The sequence below is a fragment of the Crocodylus siamensis genome, chromosome 5 (assembly GCF_052110815.1).
Source record: "Crocodylus siamensis isolate JL-2025a chromosome 5, ASM5211081v1, whole genome shotgun sequence".
NCBI lineage: Eukaryota > Metazoa > Chordata > Crocodylia > Crocodylidae > Crocodylus > Crocodylus siamensis.
Genome location: NC_143399.1, coordinates 39423191 through 39442820, shown reverse-complemented (window position 1 = coordinate 39442820; position 19630 = coordinate 39423191). Strand labels below are relative to the sequence as shown.

At 57.9% G+C, this 19630-nt stretch overlaps 2 protein-coding genes, 1 long non-coding RNA gene and 3 other non-coding genes across 15 annotated transcripts; 1 reads left to right on the top strand and 5 right to left on the bottom strand.

Annotated features, from left to right (window-relative positions):
- Window positions 1-275: 275 nt before the first annotated feature.
- On the bottom strand, window positions 276-8109 carry NR1H2 (nuclear receptor subfamily 1 group H member 2). 4 transcript variants are annotated; one of them, XM_090048194.1, is made up of 10 exons: window positions 7490-8109; window positions 6599-6720; window positions 6389-6457; window positions 5927-6073; window positions 5075-5344; window positions 4132-4364; window positions 3574-3753; window positions 2252-2351; window positions 1333-1541; window positions 276-991 (listed from the first exon to the last, which is right to left on the bottom strand). In XM_090048194.1, the coding sequence occupies exons 3-10, from the start codon at window positions 6414-6416 to the stop codon at window positions 845-847; spliced, it is 1314 nt and encodes a 437-aa protein (XP_089904320.1). In that variant the 5' UTR covers window positions 6417-6457; window positions 6599-6720; window positions 7490-8109; the 3' UTR covers window positions 276-844. The 4 variants fall into 4 exon arrangements, with proteins under 4 accessions (XP_089904320.1, XP_089904321.1, XP_089904322.1 ...); XM_090048195.1 differs by having other exon boundaries at window positions 6599-6706; XM_090048196.1 differs by having other exon boundaries at window positions 6599-6703.
- A 6-nt stretch (window positions 8110-8115) lies between these two features.
- On the top strand, window positions 8116-15258 carry ACP4 (acid phosphatase 4). Its single transcript, XM_090048198.1, has 11 exons — window positions 8116-8382; window positions 10572-10667; window positions 10755-10841; window positions 11032-11178; window positions 11695-11793; window positions 11870-11965; window positions 12211-12343; window positions 12553-12635; window positions 12945-13051; window positions 13198-13373; window positions 13809-15258. The coding sequence occupies exons 1-11, from the start codon at window positions 8356-8358 to the stop codon at window positions 13913-13915; spliced, it is 1158 nt and encodes a 385-aa protein (XP_089904324.1). The 5' UTR covers window positions 8116-8355; the 3' UTR covers window positions 13916-15258.
- A 149-nt stretch (window positions 15259-15407) lies between these two features.
- On the bottom strand, window positions 15408-19579 carry LOC149863873 (uncharacterized). Of its 7 annotated transcripts, none has more exons than XR_016442450.1 (3): window positions 19569-19579; window positions 16913-19208; window positions 15408-16644 (listed from the first exon to the last, which is right to left on the bottom strand). It is a non-coding gene; the product is annotated as an uncharacterized LOC149863873 (long non-coding RNA). The 7 variants fall into 7 exon arrangements; XR_016442446.1 differs by having other exon boundaries at window positions 19488-19578; XR_016442448.1 differs by lacking the exon at window positions 19569-19579 and adding an exon at window positions 19480-19546.
- On the bottom strand, window positions 16301-16392 carry LOC149863876 (small nucleolar RNA SNORD88). Its single transcript, XR_016442824.1, has one exon. It is a non-coding gene; the product is annotated as a small nucleolar RNA SNORD88 (small nucleolar RNA).
- Window positions 16725-16813, bottom strand: LOC149863875 (small nucleolar RNA SNORD88). The gene has a single exon (XR_016442825.1). It is a non-coding gene; the product is annotated as a small nucleolar RNA SNORD88 (small nucleolar RNA).
- On the bottom strand, window positions 17168-17258 carry LOC149863874 (small nucleolar RNA SNORD88). Its single transcript, XR_016442823.1, has one exon. It is a non-coding gene; the product is annotated as a small nucleolar RNA SNORD88 (small nucleolar RNA).
- Window positions 19580-19630: the final 51 nt, after the last annotated feature.

Sequence of the window (19630 nt, the reverse complement as noted above, 5' to 3'; positions counted from 1 at the left end):
CCTCCCAGAGCTGGAGAGGACCCAGATGCATCCTGGTTCCCAGCCCACGTGCCCCCCTGCCAGGGCTTGACTGCAAGCCAAATGTCTTGTTTCCCAGGCCCACCCTTTCTCCAACCCACCCAACCTCCCTTCCCAGAGCTGGGATAGAACCCAGGAGCCCAAACCACCCTCCTCTAACCCCACCAGACCCCAGCTGCCCCCAGCCAGAGCTGGAATAGAACCCAGGTGTCCTGACCTGTCTGCCCCACCCCAGCACAGAAGCAAGGAGGCATAAAGAAGCTGTAATTTTTTTTATTTCCCATTGTGTATGTGTGTGCATGGGGTGAGTGTCCCCTGCCCTGCCCTACCCACCCCACCCCCGACTCCAGCGGGGGAGGCATTCTGTCCATACACATCATCATGACAGCAGGAATGGGGGGCAGCACTGTCTTTGCTCCCCCCAAGTTCTTCCAGTGGCAGCAGAGGACGGGGGCCTGCCCCTCTGCACTCCTCCCTCTATCCAGGGGTCACCACCCCACACCCCCTTTTCCTGGAAGGGGAACTCCCCCTTGGTGGTGAGAGGACAACAAGCCTTTGAGCCCCATAAGCTGTGGGGCAGAGGGGTTCCCCAGCCCTGGGAGAATCCCACTGTCCTGAGGCTGCCTCCAGTTGGGCCAGGCAGGGGTGGGGTCCTGATCCATCTTCCAGCCAGGCATAGCATCACATGGCTAGCAACAGTCCGAGGTATGGGGGGGGCTTGCCCCTTGCTGGGTTCTGGCATTGGTCCATCAGTGTGGAAGAAGGGGGGTCTGGCCATGTGTGGGGGGGGAAACCCTTCTGTCCTGCCCCCCCCTGCCTTGCACACCTACTCATGGACATCCCAGATCTCAGAAAGCAGTGGTGGCAGCTTCTTGTCCTGCAGGCGGAGGGCAAAGACCTGCTCTGAATGCACACTGCTCAATGTACGCAAGGCCACCAGCTTCAGCAGCATGCGGGGGAACATCAGCCGGTCCTGGAGGGGGGTGGGGGAGGAAGAGAGGGGGTGTCAGGGCCAACCCCCAAAAGCTGCCCCTACACTCCTACCCCCATGCCTGGATCTATCCACTGTCCCCTGTACCCTAGTGATGCTTCTGCCTTCTGTGCTCCCCAGCATGTGGAGTACAGGAGTCAAAGCCTTGGGAGCTGTGGTCAGATGGGGCAGTACCAGCCCTGCCACCAACATGGCTCCTTACCCCCCTTCTGTAGAGAAGCATCATCCAGTCCAGGGCAGGCCAAGAGGAGGGTCCAGGCCAAGAGTCACCAGCCCCTTTCTCTGACCCTGGCTGTCAGGGTGCAATGGGGGCCCCACTGTACCTGGGGCCGCTGGATGCGGGTGTAGGCACGCAGGGCCTCAACGTAGGGCAGCTGCAGTGCCTCCACCTGGGTGCGGTGCTGCACACCAGGCCGGTCACCCGAGAACAGGTCAATGGCGATGAGCAAGGCGTACTCGGCGTCATCCAGCTGCAGGCCTCGCATGCCCCGCGAGAACTCGAAGATGGGATTGATGAATTCCACCTGCAAACCTGCGAGGCGCAGGCCTCAGCGGGACCTGGGGGGCCCATGCCCCACCAGGACCCCCAGACCCCACTGAGAATGCCCCCTGCAGGCATGGGATGTCCCCACACCCCAGAACCTCTGAATCCAGAGACAACCCCCCCGCCCCCCACACACACACACACGCATCACTTGGGAACCCTCCAAACCCCGCTGAGATGCCAAAATCCTTTACCAGGAATCTTCCAACCCCATTGATGAGAAACCCTCCAACTCACCAGGACCCCCAAGTCTTCATACCCTACTAGAAATCCCCATGCCTTGCTGAGACCTCCCCCACTCCCCCAAATCCCTAGTTCAACCTTCACACCACTGAAAACCCCCATATCCCACCAAGACCCCCCTGAAACTCACATCTCACTGGAAATCCCCTTGACTTGCTGAGACCCCCCAAATCCCACCAGACATCCCTGAAATCCCAGCCCCCTAGGAGCCATCCCCATGCACCATCCAAGCTGGGATTGATGGCTTCCTCCTTCACCCTGCAGGACATGGATTGAAGACCCAACAGCTCCCCCCAGAGGCCTCCTCTGAGCCCCTAGCACCCCAGCCCCTGATACCCCACCCCCATTCATACCCCAAGAGCTACCCTGATCCCCACATCCTGCCCACTGCACTCCCCTATACCACCCCCTAGCTCCTCCACAGACCCTGTGCCAGCACCCCTGCCACCACATACCCGCGCGGTGGAAGTCATCCTTGCTGTAGGTGAAGTCTTTCAGGAAGGTGATGCTCTCTGTCTCATGGTTGTAGCGCCGTGCCGTCTCCAGCAACATGATCTGGGGGGGAGCAGGGTGGGCATGAGCCCCCCTCCACCATGGGGCCACAGCACCTGCCATTTACTGCATAGCCATGGACCACCCTCGCCCTGGCAAGCAGCAACATGCATGCCCTGGGCAGGCAAGCTGCAGAGCCCACTCAACATGGTCCTGTGCCCTTGCCCTCAACACAGCCTCCACTCTGTCTGTCCCTCCCTCCCCCCCCAGTGATGCACCTCATAGAACTGTAAAATCAGAGAAGTCAGGACATAAGGGACCTCCAGGGGTCACCTAGTTCAACCTCGTGCCTGAAGCAGGATCAGTCCTATCCAGACCATCCTCTACAAATCCATCCTCTAAACTCTTAACAAAGCTACTGTCAACCCTAACACAAGTCTTAACACCCAAACCTGGCACCAGTAAAGCAGGGGGACCACAGCAGCCAACATCCTGCTTCTCTAAAAGGTTGTTAATATAACCTCAAGAGATCCCAGATAGAAGCCATGTCCCCACTCCGGAAGTCAACCCGCCCTCCCCGTCTTTATCAATTTGACCAGGGGTAAAATTCCTTCCTGACCTCAGATATGGTGATTGGTCTAATCTTGAGCACAGGGGCAAGACCCTCTAGGCAGAAACCTCCAGCTTTGATCCCAGCAGAAGCACTGGCACAGCCCAGTCCCAATCCCCAGCCTTGGCTACATCCAACACCCAATGACTCTTAAAAGAGACTTGAAAAAACCCTGACACCTGTAACAGAAAGGGGGGAAGGGGCAACCAGCAAAATGCAGAAGCCTGGGAAACCCCCATGGTAGAACTCAGGCATAGCTACACCTAGGTCATCCCTGACCAATGCCTGTCCAACCTTTTCTTGAACCTTCAGTGATGCAGAGTGCACAGTTCCCCAAAGCAGTATAGTCCACTGCCTCACAGCTCTACTAGTGAAGAAGTTTTTCCTCATATCCAACTTAAACCTACTTTACTGCAACTTCAAGCCATTGGTCCTCTTCCTTCTCTCTGCAATAAGAGAAAGGTGTTCTCCCTCTTATTTATAGAAGACTTTCAAATATTTGAAGGCTGCTATCATGCCCCCTCTTAAGCACCTCTTCCTCAAACTGAACATGCCTAGCTCCTTCAGCCTCTCCTCATGTGACTTGCCTTCCAAGCCCTTTTCACCTTTGTTGCCTGCCTTTGGACCCTCCCTAAGTTCTCCATGTCCTATGGAAAACCTGGAGCCCAGAACTACCTCAATGGTGGAGGCCTTGAGCAGGGCGATCTGGTCCTCACGAGCCAGCTGCAGGAAGCCAGGCACCTGCTTGGCGAAGTCAACAATCTCTTGCACAGAGATGATAGCCAGCTCGGTGAAATGGGCAAAGCGCTGCTGCCGGGCCTCCCGGCTGTTGGGATCACTGCCCAGGGGCCATGGCTGCAGATATGCACAATGCAAGTTGGGGTGAGACATGTGGCACCTCCATGCCCATCCCCCATGGGACAGCATCATCCTTTGGAAAGGAACTGGGGTACCCAAGAGCTACCACCCCCACACACTGGGGGATCCAAGGGGTGCCTGCTATGGGGTAGTCCAGGGCTAGGGTGTCCCACCACCTTTATAATAGACGCCCAAGCCATGGGGAAGAGGGCAAGACATGGTACTTCTGTCCTGTGGCACCAGGCACCTGTACCTTCCCTGGCACCAGGGGAGGGAAGGCTCTGATGTCTATGCCTTGCCAGTGTGTGTTGGGGGGGACTTTGGTGCCCAGAGCTGGGGAGATCTGCAGTGCCCAGGGCTGCCAAGGCCACTCACCGTGACCTTGGGCTGATCACTGAAGGAGCGCTTGTTGCACTGCTGCTGAGCCGCCACCAGCTGTTGGATCATGCGCTCCTGCTGCGGTGTGAGCTGGGCAGGCTCAGGCAGCCCCAGCACAGGGTCTGGGAGCAGTGGGGGCACCCGGGGCATCTCACCCCCCCTACACCCCTCTTGTTGCTGCTGCTGCCGGCTCAGCTTCTTCTTCCGCAGCTGCTCCTCCGACAGGACATCTGCCATGTAACGGGGTTGTTGGGGCACAGGCATTGGAAGGGACCCCTGCCCCTCTCCACCCCACTTCAGCCCTCTCCAGAGCAGAGCACACCACTCCCCTGCTGGTGCCCCAGGTCCCCACCGCCTGCCCAGCCTGATCCCAGGCTCCTAGTTGCCCCCACACTGCCAGACAAGCTGGCTGCTCCACCATGCCCCCTCCCCATATACCCTGTGACCCCCCCAGCACCCCTCCCCCTCCTTGTGCCCCTGCCCCCCCCACCCCATCACAGACAAGCCAACCAGCTCCCACCCCCCTGGACTCCTCCCTAGCCCCAGCCCATGACACACACTGCCCCCCTCCCTGCCCCAGCATGTGATTCACACCACTTGCACATGCCAGCTGGACCCTCAATGCCCTCCATCAGCCCTTGCTGGTCCCCCAGTCCACACAGCCTGCTCCCCTGATGCCCTCACCCCTCTGATCCCCAAGTCCTCACAAGCTTTCTTGGGCCCATGGCCTGGTTCACTGCCTGCCAGCCACCAGTACCACGCCTGATGCATGACCCACCTGGCTGGTGCCTGCGAACCTGTGCCCTAAGGCTGGCCACATACCATGGGGCCTGATTTCTACTGTTCACATTGCCAGCCTGTGACTCTCCCCCCACGTAGCTACCCCAGTGCTCCCCCATGTTCCCAGCCTGCCCTCCAGCCTACAGCCCCAAGCACTCACACTGCTCTCGCATGCCGGCCTGGCGGCACTTGCGGAGGCGACACAGTTGGCATTTGCGGCGCATGTAGGGGTCCATGTGGCATTGGCCAGCACCACGGCAGGCATACTGTGCCCCCTTGATGACACTGCGGCGAAAGAAGCCCTTGCAGCCCTCACAGCTCAGCACATTGTAGTGGAAGCCTGAGGCTTTGTCCCCGCATACACTGCACCGCTCTGTGCCTAGCATCTTGGGAGCCGGGCCCTTGCGGTGGCGACGCACTGGTTCTTCCCCTGCAGCCATAGGGATAGAGGAGCAAAGCAGGACCATCAGGGTCAGGCTTGGGGGACCAGGCCTTGCCTGCTGAGCCTTGCCCATTATGCCCCACTGACTCCCCAACTACTTCCCATGCCTCACTGACCACCCCCACTGCCCCCCACTCACTGGTCCTCATACTCCACTGCCCCCCATGCCCCACTGAGCCCCCTGACACCCCTCCATTGCCCCTCCATGCCCCACTGCCCCCTATCCCCTTATGCCCCACTATCCCTATATTCCATCACTTTCCCACTGCTCCCCATGTCCCAGTGACCCCCCCACACTGCTGCCCACTGGACCCCCATGCCCTAGTGCCCCCCACTGGCTCCAATGATACCCCCCACTGCTTCCATGCCCCACTGCCCCCCACCTCCTTAGCTACTCTCCTCAGTTCTCACCCAGCCAGCCCTACTACGGCCCCCTGGCCCTGCAGCCCCACTAACAGCCAGGTTCCCTGCCCTGCTGAGTCCAGCACCCACAGATGCACTCCTCACTCCTCACCCCTTACTCTAGCTCCTCCCACCCCGTTCACCACCCCCTCCCCCCCAGCCCCTCACCAGATCTCTGGGCGGTTCCTTCCCCATCAGTGCCTGGCACCTCACTCTCTGGGACAGCCTCCAACTCCAGTTGGGAGTGGGGACCCTCGTTCTTCAACTCTGGGTCAGGGGCTCTGGTGGGGGCTGGGCTCCAAGGCTCCCTGTTCTCTGGAAAGTGGGAGGGAAGGCGGGGGAGAGAGGTCAGAATTAGGATCCCCAAAGGAGAACCCTGTGGCTGCCTGGACACCTGGGTCTTTGGTGGAGTGTTACAAGACTGGGGCAAAGGGAAGGGAGGCTGTGGATCCTCAGATGCCTGGACAACAGAGGGAAGTAGCCTGGGTTCCTCTGATGTGGCTTCTGACACCTGGGTTCTCCTGCAGGGGTCACTGTGCTACCAGGGGGGAAGGCAGCCACTGCCCAGATGCCTGGGTTCTGTCACAGAAAGGGACCCCACTCCCTCACCCCAATTTGCCCGTCACTCACCTGGCAGGTCAGATCCCTGTGTGGCCATGTCGAGGTGTGGTGGGCTGTCAGTGGCATCCAGTCCCAGTGCTACAGAAGGAGAGACAGAAGGATGGTCAAACAAGCAAAAACAGACCCCCCCTCACCCCACCAGCACTCACTGCTGCCCTGCAATGCTGTGAGGGAACCACCCCCCAGGCCCCCTCCAAACCAGTATCTCCTGCTTCTCACCATGTCCACCACCTCCTGGGGGCAGGCTCAGCTGGGCAGGGGCCACATGCCACTGCCCTGAGTGGCACTGGGCAGGTTCTGGGGGATCCTTCAGGGTCTGGGCTGCTGCTGGGGGGATAACTCTGAGAAGCAAAGGGAAGTGGGGTCCTCCCCATTTGGCAGGGAGTCCCCCCCTACCTACCTCTCTCCACTCCTGACCTTCCCCAGCCCCTTCCCCTGCTTGGGGCTGCCACCCATGCCCCACATCACTCCCTCCCAAATCCAATCCCAGCTCTAGACCTCCAGGACTCCCCCAATCCCTGATCACCCCTCAAACTCCCTGCCCAGAGCCCCTGCTTCTGCCCCCCCACTCCATAACCAAACCCTGGACCCGTCCTGCCCCCCACCCTTCCTCCTTTCACTCCCCTCTGCTCTCCTCACACAAACCCTACAAGCTCCTAGCCCTGCAGCCTGCCCCTGCTGCCTTGCCCAGGCCCCCCAATCCCAGCCCATCATGCCCTACCCTTACTTCCCAGCCCAGCCCCACATCACTCCCGCCATCCCAGCTCTGGACCCCCAGGGCTGTCCCTCAGCCCCAATCCCCCCCACCCCCACCCTAGCTCCCTGCCCAGAGCCCCTGCTTCTGCACCCCCCCCACCTCATAACTGGATCCTGGACCCCACTCTGGTCCCGTCCCCATCCCAACCCTGCCTCCTCCTCCTTCCCCTCCCTACCCGCCTCTGCTACCCCAGCCCCCTGCCTGGTTCACCCCGCACTTATCCCAGCCCCCCTGGCCTGCCCAGCTCCGCCATCCCAGGCTCCATGCCTGCCCCTCCCCCGCATCTCAGCCCCCCGGCCCGGCTCCCCCCATCCCAGCCCTCCCTGCCCCCGCCCCGATCCCAAACCCCATACCTGTCTCCCTCCGGGCGCCCCCCCCCACACACGCATTCACACGGGCCTTTCCGGGAACCCCCACATCCACGTCACTTCCAGCCCAGCCCCCCCGGATCCGGTGTAATTGGGCAGGAAGGGGGGAGGAGGGGTGGGACCGACTGCCCCCCACAACCCCGGGCCCCGGGGTGGTGGGGGAGCGGCGGGGGGCTCAGGCTGCCCCACTTAGCCCCCTCCCCAGCAGCAGAGGTTGCAACATTGTTGCTGTTGAAAGCAGAAATCTGCTTTCTATCCCCCACTCCTCAAAAAAGCCCCTTGCCAGGCGCGACACCCCCACCACCCCCCGGGAGCCGCGGCGCAGAGTCGGGGGGAGGTCGGGGTGTCTTGGGGGGCAAGTTTGAGCTCGCTGGATTGAGGGGTTCCCGAGATACAGCCCCCCACATTGAAAACGTGTTTCCCCTCTCAGCTCCTCGCAGCACGGTCCAGTCTGTTCGGAAATCGCCGTACAGATCCCGGGATCCAGCTGGGTCTTGGTGGGGGGTGCCGGCGGGAGTTGGAGCTCGCTGGATTGAAGGGTTCCCGAGCCAGCTCCCTCCACCCTGGTCCGATCTGCTTGGAAATCGCCACTGGGATTCCAGGGGCTGGGGAGGGTAAGAGGGTTAAATATGAGCACGCTGGACTTAGGGGTTCCCGAGATACGGCCCCCCAATCGGGAAGGGTTTTTCCTTTTAGCTCGCCGCGGCAGAAATCCGGGGGGGGGGGTTTACGGGAAGCAAATTTGAGTTTGCTGGATTTACCCCATGAGATATAGCCCCCCCTGTATTGGGAATGTATATCCTCTCAAATGCACTGGTGTCATCCAATCCCGTTGCTCAACACTGAGTTGAATGGCAGGGCGGGAGGAGCGTTTGGGGGTAAGTTTGAGCTTCCTACTTCGAGGGGTTCCCCAGATGCAGCCCACCCCCAGGTCTGTAGCTTGCTTCTGCTCTCCAGCCCATAGACAGAGCCTCTGCACTGGGGAGTCACGTGGGTAAGGGGGATTGTAGGGGCAAGTTTGCCCTCCTTACACAGGAATCACTGAAAGGCACCCATCCCAAAACTGGCCCCCAGCCCTGCCCCACAGCAGGGAGTGGAGAGGAGAGAAGACCTGGCCAGGGCGGGGGGGCGGGTTTCTGCATCAAGACAGAAACAATACAGGGATCTCAAAACCCAAGGCCTGCCTCATGCAGGCACCCCCACACTCATCTGCCCAGGCCCACAATGCTTCAGGGCTGGAACCCCCTAGAAAGGAAGGCCCCTGCTCCATCCCTGTCCCCTGTGCCAGCCCCTGCCCTGGGGTCAGATCTGGGCACGCACCTTCTAGAAGGGGAAGGCTTCTGGAAGTGGCCTCATGGCAGGAAGGGGGCTGGAGCATCCCACACTTGCCCCAGCCCAGCCCCAGCCTCCTCAGGGTCCCTGAATCCCCCACACCCCCTCCCTTCCACAGCCCTGCATGCCCTGGGGTGCAGCAGGGCAGTGTCCAGACATGCAGCAATACACCTAACCCCAACTAATACAAGCCCCTGAGTGGCTCAGACACATGCACCACACACCTCAACACATTCATCCACCATAGACCCACAATGGACACACAATGACATCCATTTCCCATGTGCGCTCCCCTGCTACACTCCAGCACCTTCCCTGCCATGAGGCCACTGCTACATCCTCCATACACCCATTCATCACACATATCAGTGTGCACATGCACACACACATTTCCATCACATGCACCATGTGCATTCACCCACCCAAACACACCTTCTGCAGTATCCAAATACATGAGATACAAACACATGCATGTCTCTGAAATATACAGGTACACACAGCACACACACCTCTCTGAAATACACAAGTACAAATAGTTTGCCTGCACACCTCTGCAATGCACAAGTACACAGCACACAACTCTCTCCAATACACAAATGCACACAGCACACCCACACCTCTCTGAAATATACAAGTACACACACACCCCCTCTACAATATGCAGACACAACCAAGACACAAACACATCTCTGTAATATACAAGTACATGCAGCATGCACACATGCCTCTCTCTGCAATACATAGTTACACACAATGTGCCTGCACACACACCTCTGCAAGACACAAGTATGCAGTGTGCACATACAAACCTCTCTGTGATGCACATGCACACACACATCTCTCTGCAATATAGAAGTATACATAGCACGTGTGCGCACACACACATACCTCTCTGGAATACACAAGTATACACAACACACATTCACATACATAAAACCACTAAACACCCCCCCTGCACTACACAGAAATGTCAACATGAACATTAACTCACCACACACACACTGCATAGCCATGCATGGATACACACACACACACACACACACACACGTATGCATGCACACACCTGCCCGCAGCTACAAACACCTCTATGAGCAATGTACAGACAACCCCTTCTCCTACCACCACCTCCCTGAGCCACCTCAGCAAGTCTGTGCCCCAGACTGGTAGTTAGGAAAGTCTGCCCTCACCACCACCACCCCCAGATGTGGTGGGGCAGGCAGTGGCACCCATGGGCAGGTGGGGGGCATGCAGGCTGGGACAGGCCCACCCCACCTGCAGGCAGACCTCAGCAGCTTATAACCAGGCCCTGCCCAGGTGACACATCAGCCCCACACCATGGGGCTGCCTGCTGCCCTGCTCCTGCTCCTGCTGGGGTCCCAGCTCCCCAATGCCCATGCCAGGACCCTCCGCTTCGTCACACTGGTATGGCAAGGCCAGAGCCCACCCAGGGTGGGCTAGTGGTTTGGGGGGTGGGGGGCAGACTGAGAGCAGGACCCCTGGGTTCTAGCCTAGCTTGGGGTAGGGGAGTGGACTCTGGTGGGTGAGAGAAGGGAGGCTGGGACCAGGACAGCTGAGTTCTCTCCCAGCTCTGGAAAAGGACCAGATGCTGGTGGGTGAGAGCAGTGGGGGCTGAAAGCCAGGGCACCTGGGTTCCCTCCCAGCTCAGGATCTTGAGGGTAGGGGGTGGGGGGTTTTTTGGAGAGGAGGGGGACACCTGGTCTCCTCTGCACACCAGGTGTATCGCCATGGTGACCGGGCCCCCATGGACACCTACCCCAGTGATCCCCACAAGGAGGGGCCCTGGCCCCAGGGCTTCCGGCAGCTCACTCAGGTGAGGGGGGAGGGGGGGCCTTACTGGGGCAGGGAGAGACATGATGCAGGTATAGGGGGCTGCTCCTGACTCCACCTGTTGCCCCAGGTGGGGGTGGAACAGCAGCGTGAGCTGGGCCAGTTCCTGCGGCAGCGCTATGAGGCCTTCTTGAGCCCCCATTACCACCCCCAGGAGGTAACAGCCCCTCCCCCCCCCCCAGCAGGTACTGATCCCTCTCTACCCCCACTGCCCCCAAGCCTCCTGGCCCACCCCAAGGAGGAACAGCCCCCCCCCAGGCCCTGTACCCCTCCTGACCCCTGATGCCCCCATGCTCAGCCCCCCCTACCCTAACCCTTCCCCCACCCCACTTGCCTCTCTCCTGCAGATCTACGTCCGCAGCACTGACTATGACCGCACGTTGGCCAGCGCCCAAGCTAACCTAGCTGGGCTGTACCCACCTGGAGGCGCTGGGCCCTCCAACTCTGCCTGGCAGCCAGTGCCTGTCCACACTGTGCCAGCTGCGCAGGACAGGGTAAGCCAGAGCTACAGGTCACCCCCTCAGAGGGGCCCAGTCACTCTCTACACCTTACATACCCCCCTTACTGCCTCTAGCCTGAGGGCAGGACCCCTGAGCCCCATACCTGGAAGCCCCATCACATACCTATGCCCCCATAGACCCCAATGTCCCCCACTGCCCCACCCCCACACCTTCTAATGCCCACCTCCATGTTCTCCATGCCCTGGTCCCCAGGCTCATGAGCCCTTCAAGGGTCAGAGGTTGTGGAGCTGAGATCTCAGCTAAGATTAGAGCTCACCCTAGGTCCAAGGGTCACCATCTCCTTCTAAGTCAGAATTAGGGGGTAATGGTTAAAAGGGCCCCGTTTAAGGTTAGGGTCATGGTCTCAGGGTGAGGATTGGCAGCATCATGCTCTTGGTAATTGGTCAGGGGGCTTGGGGTCACATTCTCCTTTAGGTTGTCATCCCACCTACTTGGGGTTGAGGGGTCATGGTCAGGGTGTTGCTAACTCCACCCTGCCTCCCTACCTAGCTCCTGCGCTTCCCGCTGCAGCCTTGCCCACGCTACCAGCAGCTGATGGAGGAGACCACCCATCTGCCACAGTATCAGGCCCGCATGCATACCTGGAAGGTGCCTGGGGGGGGAGGCTTCCCCATCATCACCTCAGCCAGGCCAGGCACCTCCTTATGCATCCCCATCTCCACAGGGGTTTCTGGAAGACATTGCCAACCTGACAGGGCTGGGACTGGAACGGGCGACACCACGTGGTATCTGGAAGGTCTATGATGCCCTCCGTTGCCAGGTAGATGGGGCACCAAGCCTAGCTGCCCCCTCCCCACCCAGTGCTATACTCAAGGGCAGGACCCCAATTCCCTCACCTGGCCTCTGAAAAACCCATCCTACCCATGTCTCCCATAGGCCCCAGTATGCCTGCACTGTCCCACCTCCACTCTTTTTGGTGACCCCCACCCACAGAGCCACTCCCTGACCTCTGGCCAAGCCCCCAGACCCATCCCAGGCTCACACCCTATCTCCACCACCCCACAGCAGATCCATGGCCTGCAGCTGCCAGCCTGGGCCACACCGCATGTCCTGACCACACTGGGCGAGATTGTCACCTTTGACACACTGGCGCATGTGGGGCTGCACCGGGTTGCTGAGAAGGCTCGGCTCACAGGAGGTGGGTGCTGCAAGGCTTGGGTGGGGGTGGGGACCACCAGAACTTGTCCATACACCCCCAGCCCCAGAACACCCCCACCAACCCTTCCCCTCAAGTCCCCCCACCCTATGGTGTTACTGCAGGGTGCCCCTCCCTGCTCCCGTGCTAGACTGCAATGACCCCACATAATCCCCCATCCATGGGTGACCCCCACCCCCTGCTACTCCTAGGGGTGCTGCTGGATGCCATGCTGCAGAACTTCTCCGAGGTGACACGCCACAGCCTTCCCCTGCGGATGGTGATGTACTCAGGGGTGAGCACCCAGGGAAGGGATTTCCCACTTTTGAGGGGCTGAGGGAGACAGTGCATGAGGGGGAAAGGAGCCCCGTAGGGCCTGTGAGTAGTTGAGCAGGCTGGGGGGAGGTGGAGTGTACCTTCAGGATCAGGAGTGGGGAGCCCCCTACCCCAGCAGAGTGGATGAGTAGAGGGGGGCATGAGGGTGTCCATGGGTGACAGCAAGTGGTGGGAAGGCCAGAGGGCCCAGGAAGGGGTGTCACTGGAGGTCCCAGGTGTGTGTGGGGCAGAGGTGCATCTCACTGCTGTGATGTCTCCCCTCCCCCAGCACGACAGCACCCTCATTGCCCTCCTGGGGGCCCTAGGCCTGTACAGTGGGGAGCTGCCTCCCTATGCTGCCTGCCTTGGCTTCGAGTTCTACCAGGAGAGCAACAGGTGAGAGGGGGCTGGCGGGTACCAAGGTCCCCATGGGGGAGACTGGGGTCAGCAGCCTGGGTTTAGCCAGGGTCTCTGCTGAAGCCTGGCAGGGGAGGGGTTTGGAGGGCACCAGAGACAGCTGGTATCACCCCCCTGCCCCCCAGCACATTCAGCGTGGGCCTGTTCTATCACAATGAGAGTGGGCGTGACTCCCTCGAGCTGGTGCTGCCTGGCTGCCCCCCACCCTGTCCTCTGGAGCACTTCACCCACCTCACCCAACCTGTCCGCCCCACTGACCGGGCCTGGGACTGTGGCTGTACCCAGCCCCCACAGGGCACAGGTAAGGATCCCCCAGTTCCCTTCACACAGTCCCTGCAAGGTCAAGGCAGCCCCATAACACCCCTCATCCCCATGGGAGCCAGGCACTGACCATCCCCCAATCCTCATACCCATAGCACATCCAGTAATGGGACACAGGCAAGGACTCCCAGGCTTCAAACTCCCAGTGCCATTCTCCCCCCGCCGCCCCACAGTGCACCCCAGACCCTTACACAGAGCCCCAACATAGGCCAAGTAGTGGCCCCCCCCGCCCACAGGGCAGACAGAGATAAGCTCTAGTCAGCACCCGCCCTCCCCAGTACACCCCACCCCTGTGCTAACCACAATGATGCCATCCGTGCCCCACCCTCCCCCAAATAGTAGTTGTTCTGCACCCAATGTGGCTCCACCTCCCTGACACTAGCCCTATGACCCACCCCCATACACTGTATTGCAGAGGGCATTGTACCAGTGCTGGCCGTGACTGTGGCCGTGCTGGGGTTGGCACTGCTAGGCCTGGGCATCCTGCACTGGCACCAACGGCGAAGGGAAGGCAGTGCCTGAAGATGCTGCACAGACAAATAGGCCAGGATTGGGAAGGTGGGGGGATAAGAGTTGCATTCAATACCTCACCCCCAATAAAGCTGAATGCCTGACACCTGTTTTGAATTGCTGTCCCCCACTCTGCCCAAGACACCAGGTAGGGTGAAGCTACCAAATGCCTGGGCCCTGCCCTCTCCTGGCATGGGCCTGTATACTCCACCCTGTCTGCATTTAGCACCCTCCCCTCGCATATAAGGATACCTAGGTGCCTAGGGAGAACCTCTTTGAACCCTACGGCCTGACCATGGTCTAAGCCTGGCTCACTAATGCGTATAAGAATCCCCTCAAGTGCCCAGCTAATACATGCCACACTGGATCAGAACCTAGACCAGCATTAGGGTCAGGGATACATGGCCCCCTGCATCACAGTGGCAGGAAGACTCATGAGGAAAGGCAGTTGAGGTCAAGGTGGGCCCAGCTCACCCACAGCTGTTTTAGAATCACCTGCACCTCCCCAGCAAGGTGCAATGCATCCTGCCTCCCCATTGCTGGGGCACAGGAAGGCCTTTCCCAAGGGAGGAAAGTCTGGGAACAAGGGGGGAAGGTCCTCTGTCAGCTCATCTAGGTGTCACTAGGCAGTGCCCCATGCCCTGGCACTGCTCTAGCTCCTCCTGGAGCCCCACTCAGATTCCAGTGCCAAGGACTACTGCACAGCTGCACTGGGCAGGCGGTCCCAGTACTGGGGTGTTCCAAACACTAATCACCCTTTTTTTGCTGTGCTGGGTGTCATCTCATTCCTCCTCCCACAGACTCTGATCCCAGCAAATCAATCTGAATCTCTCTATTAGCAATGAGAAGTAGGGTTGAGATGCATAGGCCAATAACCACACCCAACGCTAGTAGGCAACCCCAGGAAAGAACAAGGGTCACAGGTCTTTACCCTTTCCCTGCTTCCTGCTCACTGGATCAAGAGATGCTCTCAGAGAAATGGAATCTGAACAGTATAAAAATTGCTCCACACAGAGGCCCAGGGGTGGGAGTCCGGAACTTGTCTCAACTATGAGGGCAGATTCTGAGGGCCCCAAAACATCCAGTTAGTACATCTGTGTATTCTCTGCTCCAAGTAGCAGCTCCTGGTAATGTTGACCAATTGATGATATCCCAATACATCCGTGTGTAGGTGGGAACTTGCTTTGGCTTCTCCAGATAAAAATAAAAGCCCTGAGTTATCCTAGGGGCTTTTGTATTACAGCCCCTCTAGGGTGCTGGGTGCCCTGATTCACAGCCACACATAGCAACCACTGGGCACAGGCTGGCTTTCAGGTACCACCTCCCCAGCAGATGCAGGCCCATGAGGGGACTGCCAGTGCTCCTACTGCACCCAGAGAGTGATCAGCCCCATGAGACAATGCCAGATGGAGTGGGGACAAGGGTGCCCTGGGTCCCTCCCTTCCCTAGATACAAGACCTGGGCACCCAGCCACAGGAAGATACCATTGCACAGAACCACACACTGATGTTTCAATGAGGGTACCCCACCAAGCAGAAGGGAACCACCACTTTAATGCATGACTAATCACCTGAGCTTCTGCATACCCAACACATATTCATTGCCATAGCCATGCTTCCTCAAGCCTGCCCAGCCAGTTTGGTGCCTCAGGCCCATGTATTGCTCAACTGCTCTATTTGCCCACCCTCATCCTGCCCCATGGGGCTGCCATGCTGAAATCACCTCCCCCACAGCACACAGGCCAAGCCAGGGTTCTGCCCAGGCTGACCCCACCCACAGATTTCAGTCTCAGGGACAACAGAGCAGGACTCTAGGAAACAGAGTGGGGTGACCCCCTGCTCCAAGACAGCAACAGAAGTTGAGGTGGGCCCAGCCCACCCACAGCTGTTTTAGAATCACCTGCACCTCCCGAGTCAGGTGCAGTTCTTCCTGCCTCCCCATTGCTGGGGCACAGGAAGGCCTTTCCCAAGGGAGGAAAGTCTGGGAACAAGAGGCTCAGGCCCAGCCTCAGGTCTGCAGCCCGTTTCATCCTGGGAACCTTGCTACAGCCAACTGGGTTGCCTGACTCATAGCCAGAAGTCAAAAAGCCCACAGATGCCAAAAGATCCATAGATATGGGAGAGGCATTAGAGCCCAGTCACCCCCAGATTCCACAAAGACTTCTTTCCAGACAGCAGAGCAGGAAGTAGCCCAGCCTGGAGAAATGCCAGGGCAAACAGGTACAGGGAAGGGAACCCAGGAGACCTGCCCCCCACTCCCAGCCCCACACTGGTCTAACGCTGAGGGCACACCAGGCCTGGAAGAGATGGGCCATCACTGGCATCTACAAGAGAAAGAAGAGCAGAATTAGACCCAGACCAGCCTTACATGGTATGTGATACATCACAATTTAGGAGAGGTCCCCTCAGTCCCCCAAGGATGTCAAATCCCTGGGAGGCACTACCATCGTCACAGCAGCTCAGTGCCCAGTGCTAACATCATTGGGGACCCCGGCCCTGGCAGAGAAGGTTAGAGCCCCCAAACATTTGGGGAACCCTAAGGGGGGGGGGCTACCCCTGCAGGGCAGGGTCTGCTTCACACCTCAGCACTGGAGTCGGTCTGGAGACTGGAGCATATTCTAGTTCCCATGAGGATCATGACTTCAGTTCTACCTGCCTAAGGTCATTTCAGGGGGCTCCCAGTGCAAGGTCAGGCCCCCTGCACCACTCAACAGCCCTTCCATGCTAGGTGTTGCCAGGCCCCTGAAGAGAAGAGCAAAGCATCAGCAAAATAGCACATGCACCCCTCATCCCAGCTCTGGGGTTGGAGGTGCCCATACAATGGCCTTCGGTCCCCCAGGGTGTTAATTCCCTAGGAGGCACTACCATCATCACAGGAGCTCAGTGCCCAGTGCTGACATCATCAGGGACCCTCCCCCCCCACACTTGCCCTCTCAGCCCTGATCCCTCCCTAACATTTGCCAAGCGAAAGGGACCCCCACTCAATCAGCCCCCTACCCATTCTACTTACCAACAGAAAGGTCTCAGAAGGAGTCAGGGGCAGATCTGACCTCACCCCCAGCATCAGCTGGGAGAACAGGGTCTTCCCCACAGAATCATGCTGGGGAAACTGCACAGGAGCGGGAGGGGAAGGACAGATTTGCTGTCAGATGACTATCCCAGCTCAGAGCCTCAAGACCCATAAGCATGCCAATTCCCTCTCAGCCTGCCCCCTCCCCCCCAAAAAAATAGCTTCCAGGCAACCCATAGCCCACCAGGACAACAAGGTCCCCTCAGTCCTCCAGGGTGTCAAGTCCCCAGGAGGCACTGCCATCGTCAGAAGAGCTCAGTGCCCAGTGCCAACATCACTGGGGACCCAGTGCCACCCTTACCCCTTCTTGAAACCTGGGGACTGCTGCCACCCCCCAAATCTTTGCCAGCCCTCATCCCACCTACCCCCTTGGCAACATCAGCCCCTCCCTAGGCTTCCAACATGCCCAGTTCAACCCCTGCAAACTCACCATACTACCTCATTCAACCCTTCTCCCACCACATCCTGAGGTCAACCTGCCATCAAGGGCACACAAGTCTCTTGGATCCCTCTCCTCAGAGCACCCCTCCCTCCCACAAATTATATCCCTAGGCTCACTCAACACTCCTGTCACCAGGTTTAGACAGTTTTGATCCCTGTGGTTTTAACTGCCCTAGTCTTAGGAGTCTTGACCACTTCCCCCCACCCCCAAAAGGGACTGGTCTATTTAGGAAGGGGTGTTAATGCAAGTGATTTTGTTTTACATGAGTCTCAGGACTACAGAGAATATTTTCAGAGAGAAGATTCTCTAGAGATCTTAAGCATGAATAAAGGAAATAATCATTTTCCATGGTTAAAGAATGGTGTGTATTTGACCTAGTACATAAACTTGCTAGCTACTGAGTAGTACTGTACTTGACACCCATTCAAACTGAAGCACAAAAATAATATATATTGTTTCCTGTTTTCAATTAAAAAGTGAAGTTGTATGTTTTTCTTAAATAGTGTTACTCTTAGAGGGGAATAGGGGGAATCTGTGCTCTCCTTAAATAACACTCAACCTTGGAAAAGTAAGTACACAATACCCTGCCCTTCACACTGCTGTTTAATATTCAGATTCAGCATCTGGCTCCTTGTTCCCTACTTTGGCATTAACCGTTGTCTACCACAGTGATTCTCAACCTTCCAAGGCACAAAGGCCCCCTTCAGGAAGGGCCACTGGCTTTCCCTTCTTTGAGTGAGGAATAATAGACTAATTCTTCTGCTGCAAATAACTCAGGAAACCCACAGCAGGCCGGAATGTTTAGACACTGTGGATTCCTATTTGAAGTTTCTGGGTTTACAATTAGCCTATAAAAGATGCAAATCTACCCTGCTTTATTTTGTGTTGTGTTGGTGTTTGTACACCTAACAGCACTAATATTGTGCATACCCTTGAAAGGATGTTGTGGCACCCCAGGGTGCCAGGACACCTTGTGTAGAGAAGGGTGATTCCCAACCAACACATTCATTTGTCTTCTCCACTCCTAACCTGTTTACTTTGGGAATGAAACTGAAATTGAAGAGAGATCTTCCTAGCGAAGCAGATGAGGCAACACCTGCTTGCAACTACTTCTACTAGTCCTGGAAATAATGAGGTAAAGCTACTGATACTCAAAAGCTTGTCTACACATCTAATGACCATAGAATCGGTCCAATAAAGGATCAGCCGCAAGAATTCTTGCCTCTTGCATATCTCTTTGACCAGGGATGTTCAATCCCTAGCCCACAGGCCTAGTCCTGCCTGCAGAGACATGTCATCCCACCTGCAGGGGGCCAAAAATGTGGTGGTGGCAACAATTGCTGCTCCCAGATCTCCAGACCCAATGGGGAGCACCACAGGCAAGATAGTATGTCTGTATGTGTTCGTAGCCCAGAACCAACCCAGGGACACAGGGGCTGGCCTAAAGCCATGCAAGGCCCAACCCTGACTCATAGGGCCCAATCTGATCCACAGATCACCCCGGAGGAACTCATCCAGCCCAAGCCAGCAAAAGGTTGAGTACCACTACCCAAGACCATCATCATTTCAATGCTAACAAATACAATATTAGAAATCACGTGTTTAACCCCAAGTGATAGGAATACTACCCTGCACACTTCTCTTCCCTTGGAGACACAAGCAAGGGCCCCAAGCACCCAGTTACCCATGTGTCACATTCCATCTTCAGAAGCTTCAGCTACACCAACAGCCCCAGCCCAGAGGGCAGCTCTGATCCAAGGCAGCACAAGACTTGTCTTGTAGCTTGAGGAGTTCCTGAAATATTCAAAAACATCTGAGTAAGTGCCTTATCTGTGGAAACTGGGCCCAGTTTAAGCCAGTAGGGGCCCTCATGCTGATACAAACAAAAAAGGGGGGGGCGGCATAAAAAGATCTGCCAAGTCTGCCCATCACTCACAGCCCCTCTACTGCATGAATCCCCAGATATCCCCTAGCCCTGAACGCCCCCCCCCGCCTGCCCCCCCAGTATCCCTACTACGTACTACAGGACCTCCCCCAAGGTTCCCCCAACCCACACGACCCCCACCTAACTACCCTGCAGAGACCCCTCAGCCCAACTCTCCGCTGCGACTCCCCCCGCGCCCACATGGCCGCGCAATCGTGCTCTAATCCTACGTGGCGCCGCCTTAAAACCTCGCCTAGCAAGGACCCCCCCCCCCCCCGGGGCTGCCTGCTGC

What these genes read in the sequence shown, in the direction of transcription:
- NR1H2 (XM_090048194.1), bottom strand. Translation starts at nt 6,416, where the DNA reads ATGGCCACACAGGGATCTGACCTGCCAG. An exon ending in GGCCGGCATGCGAGAGCAGT is followed by an intron (nt 4,365 to 5,074) that starts GTGAGTGCTTGG and finishes GTTACATGGCAG; the next exon opens with ATGTCCTGTCGGAGGAGCAG. An exon ending in GTGATCAGCCCAAGGTCACG is followed by an intron (nt 3,754 to 4,131) that starts GTGAGTGGCCTT and finishes GCATATCTGCAG; the next exon opens with CCATGGCCCCTGGGCAGTGA.
- ACP4 (XM_090048198.1), top strand. Translation starts at nt 8,356, where the DNA reads ATGGCAGGGCGGGAGGAGCGTTTGGGG. An exon ending in GGCGGGAGGAGCGTTTGGGG is followed by an intron (nt 8,383 to 10,571) that starts GTAAGTTTGAGC and finishes TCTGCACACCAG; the next exon opens with GTGTATCGCCATGGTGACCG. An exon ending in GGATGGTGATGTACTCAGGG is followed by an intron (nt 12,636 to 12,944) that starts GTGAGCACCCAG and finishes CCCCTCCCCCAG; the next exon opens with CACGACAGCACCCTCATTGC.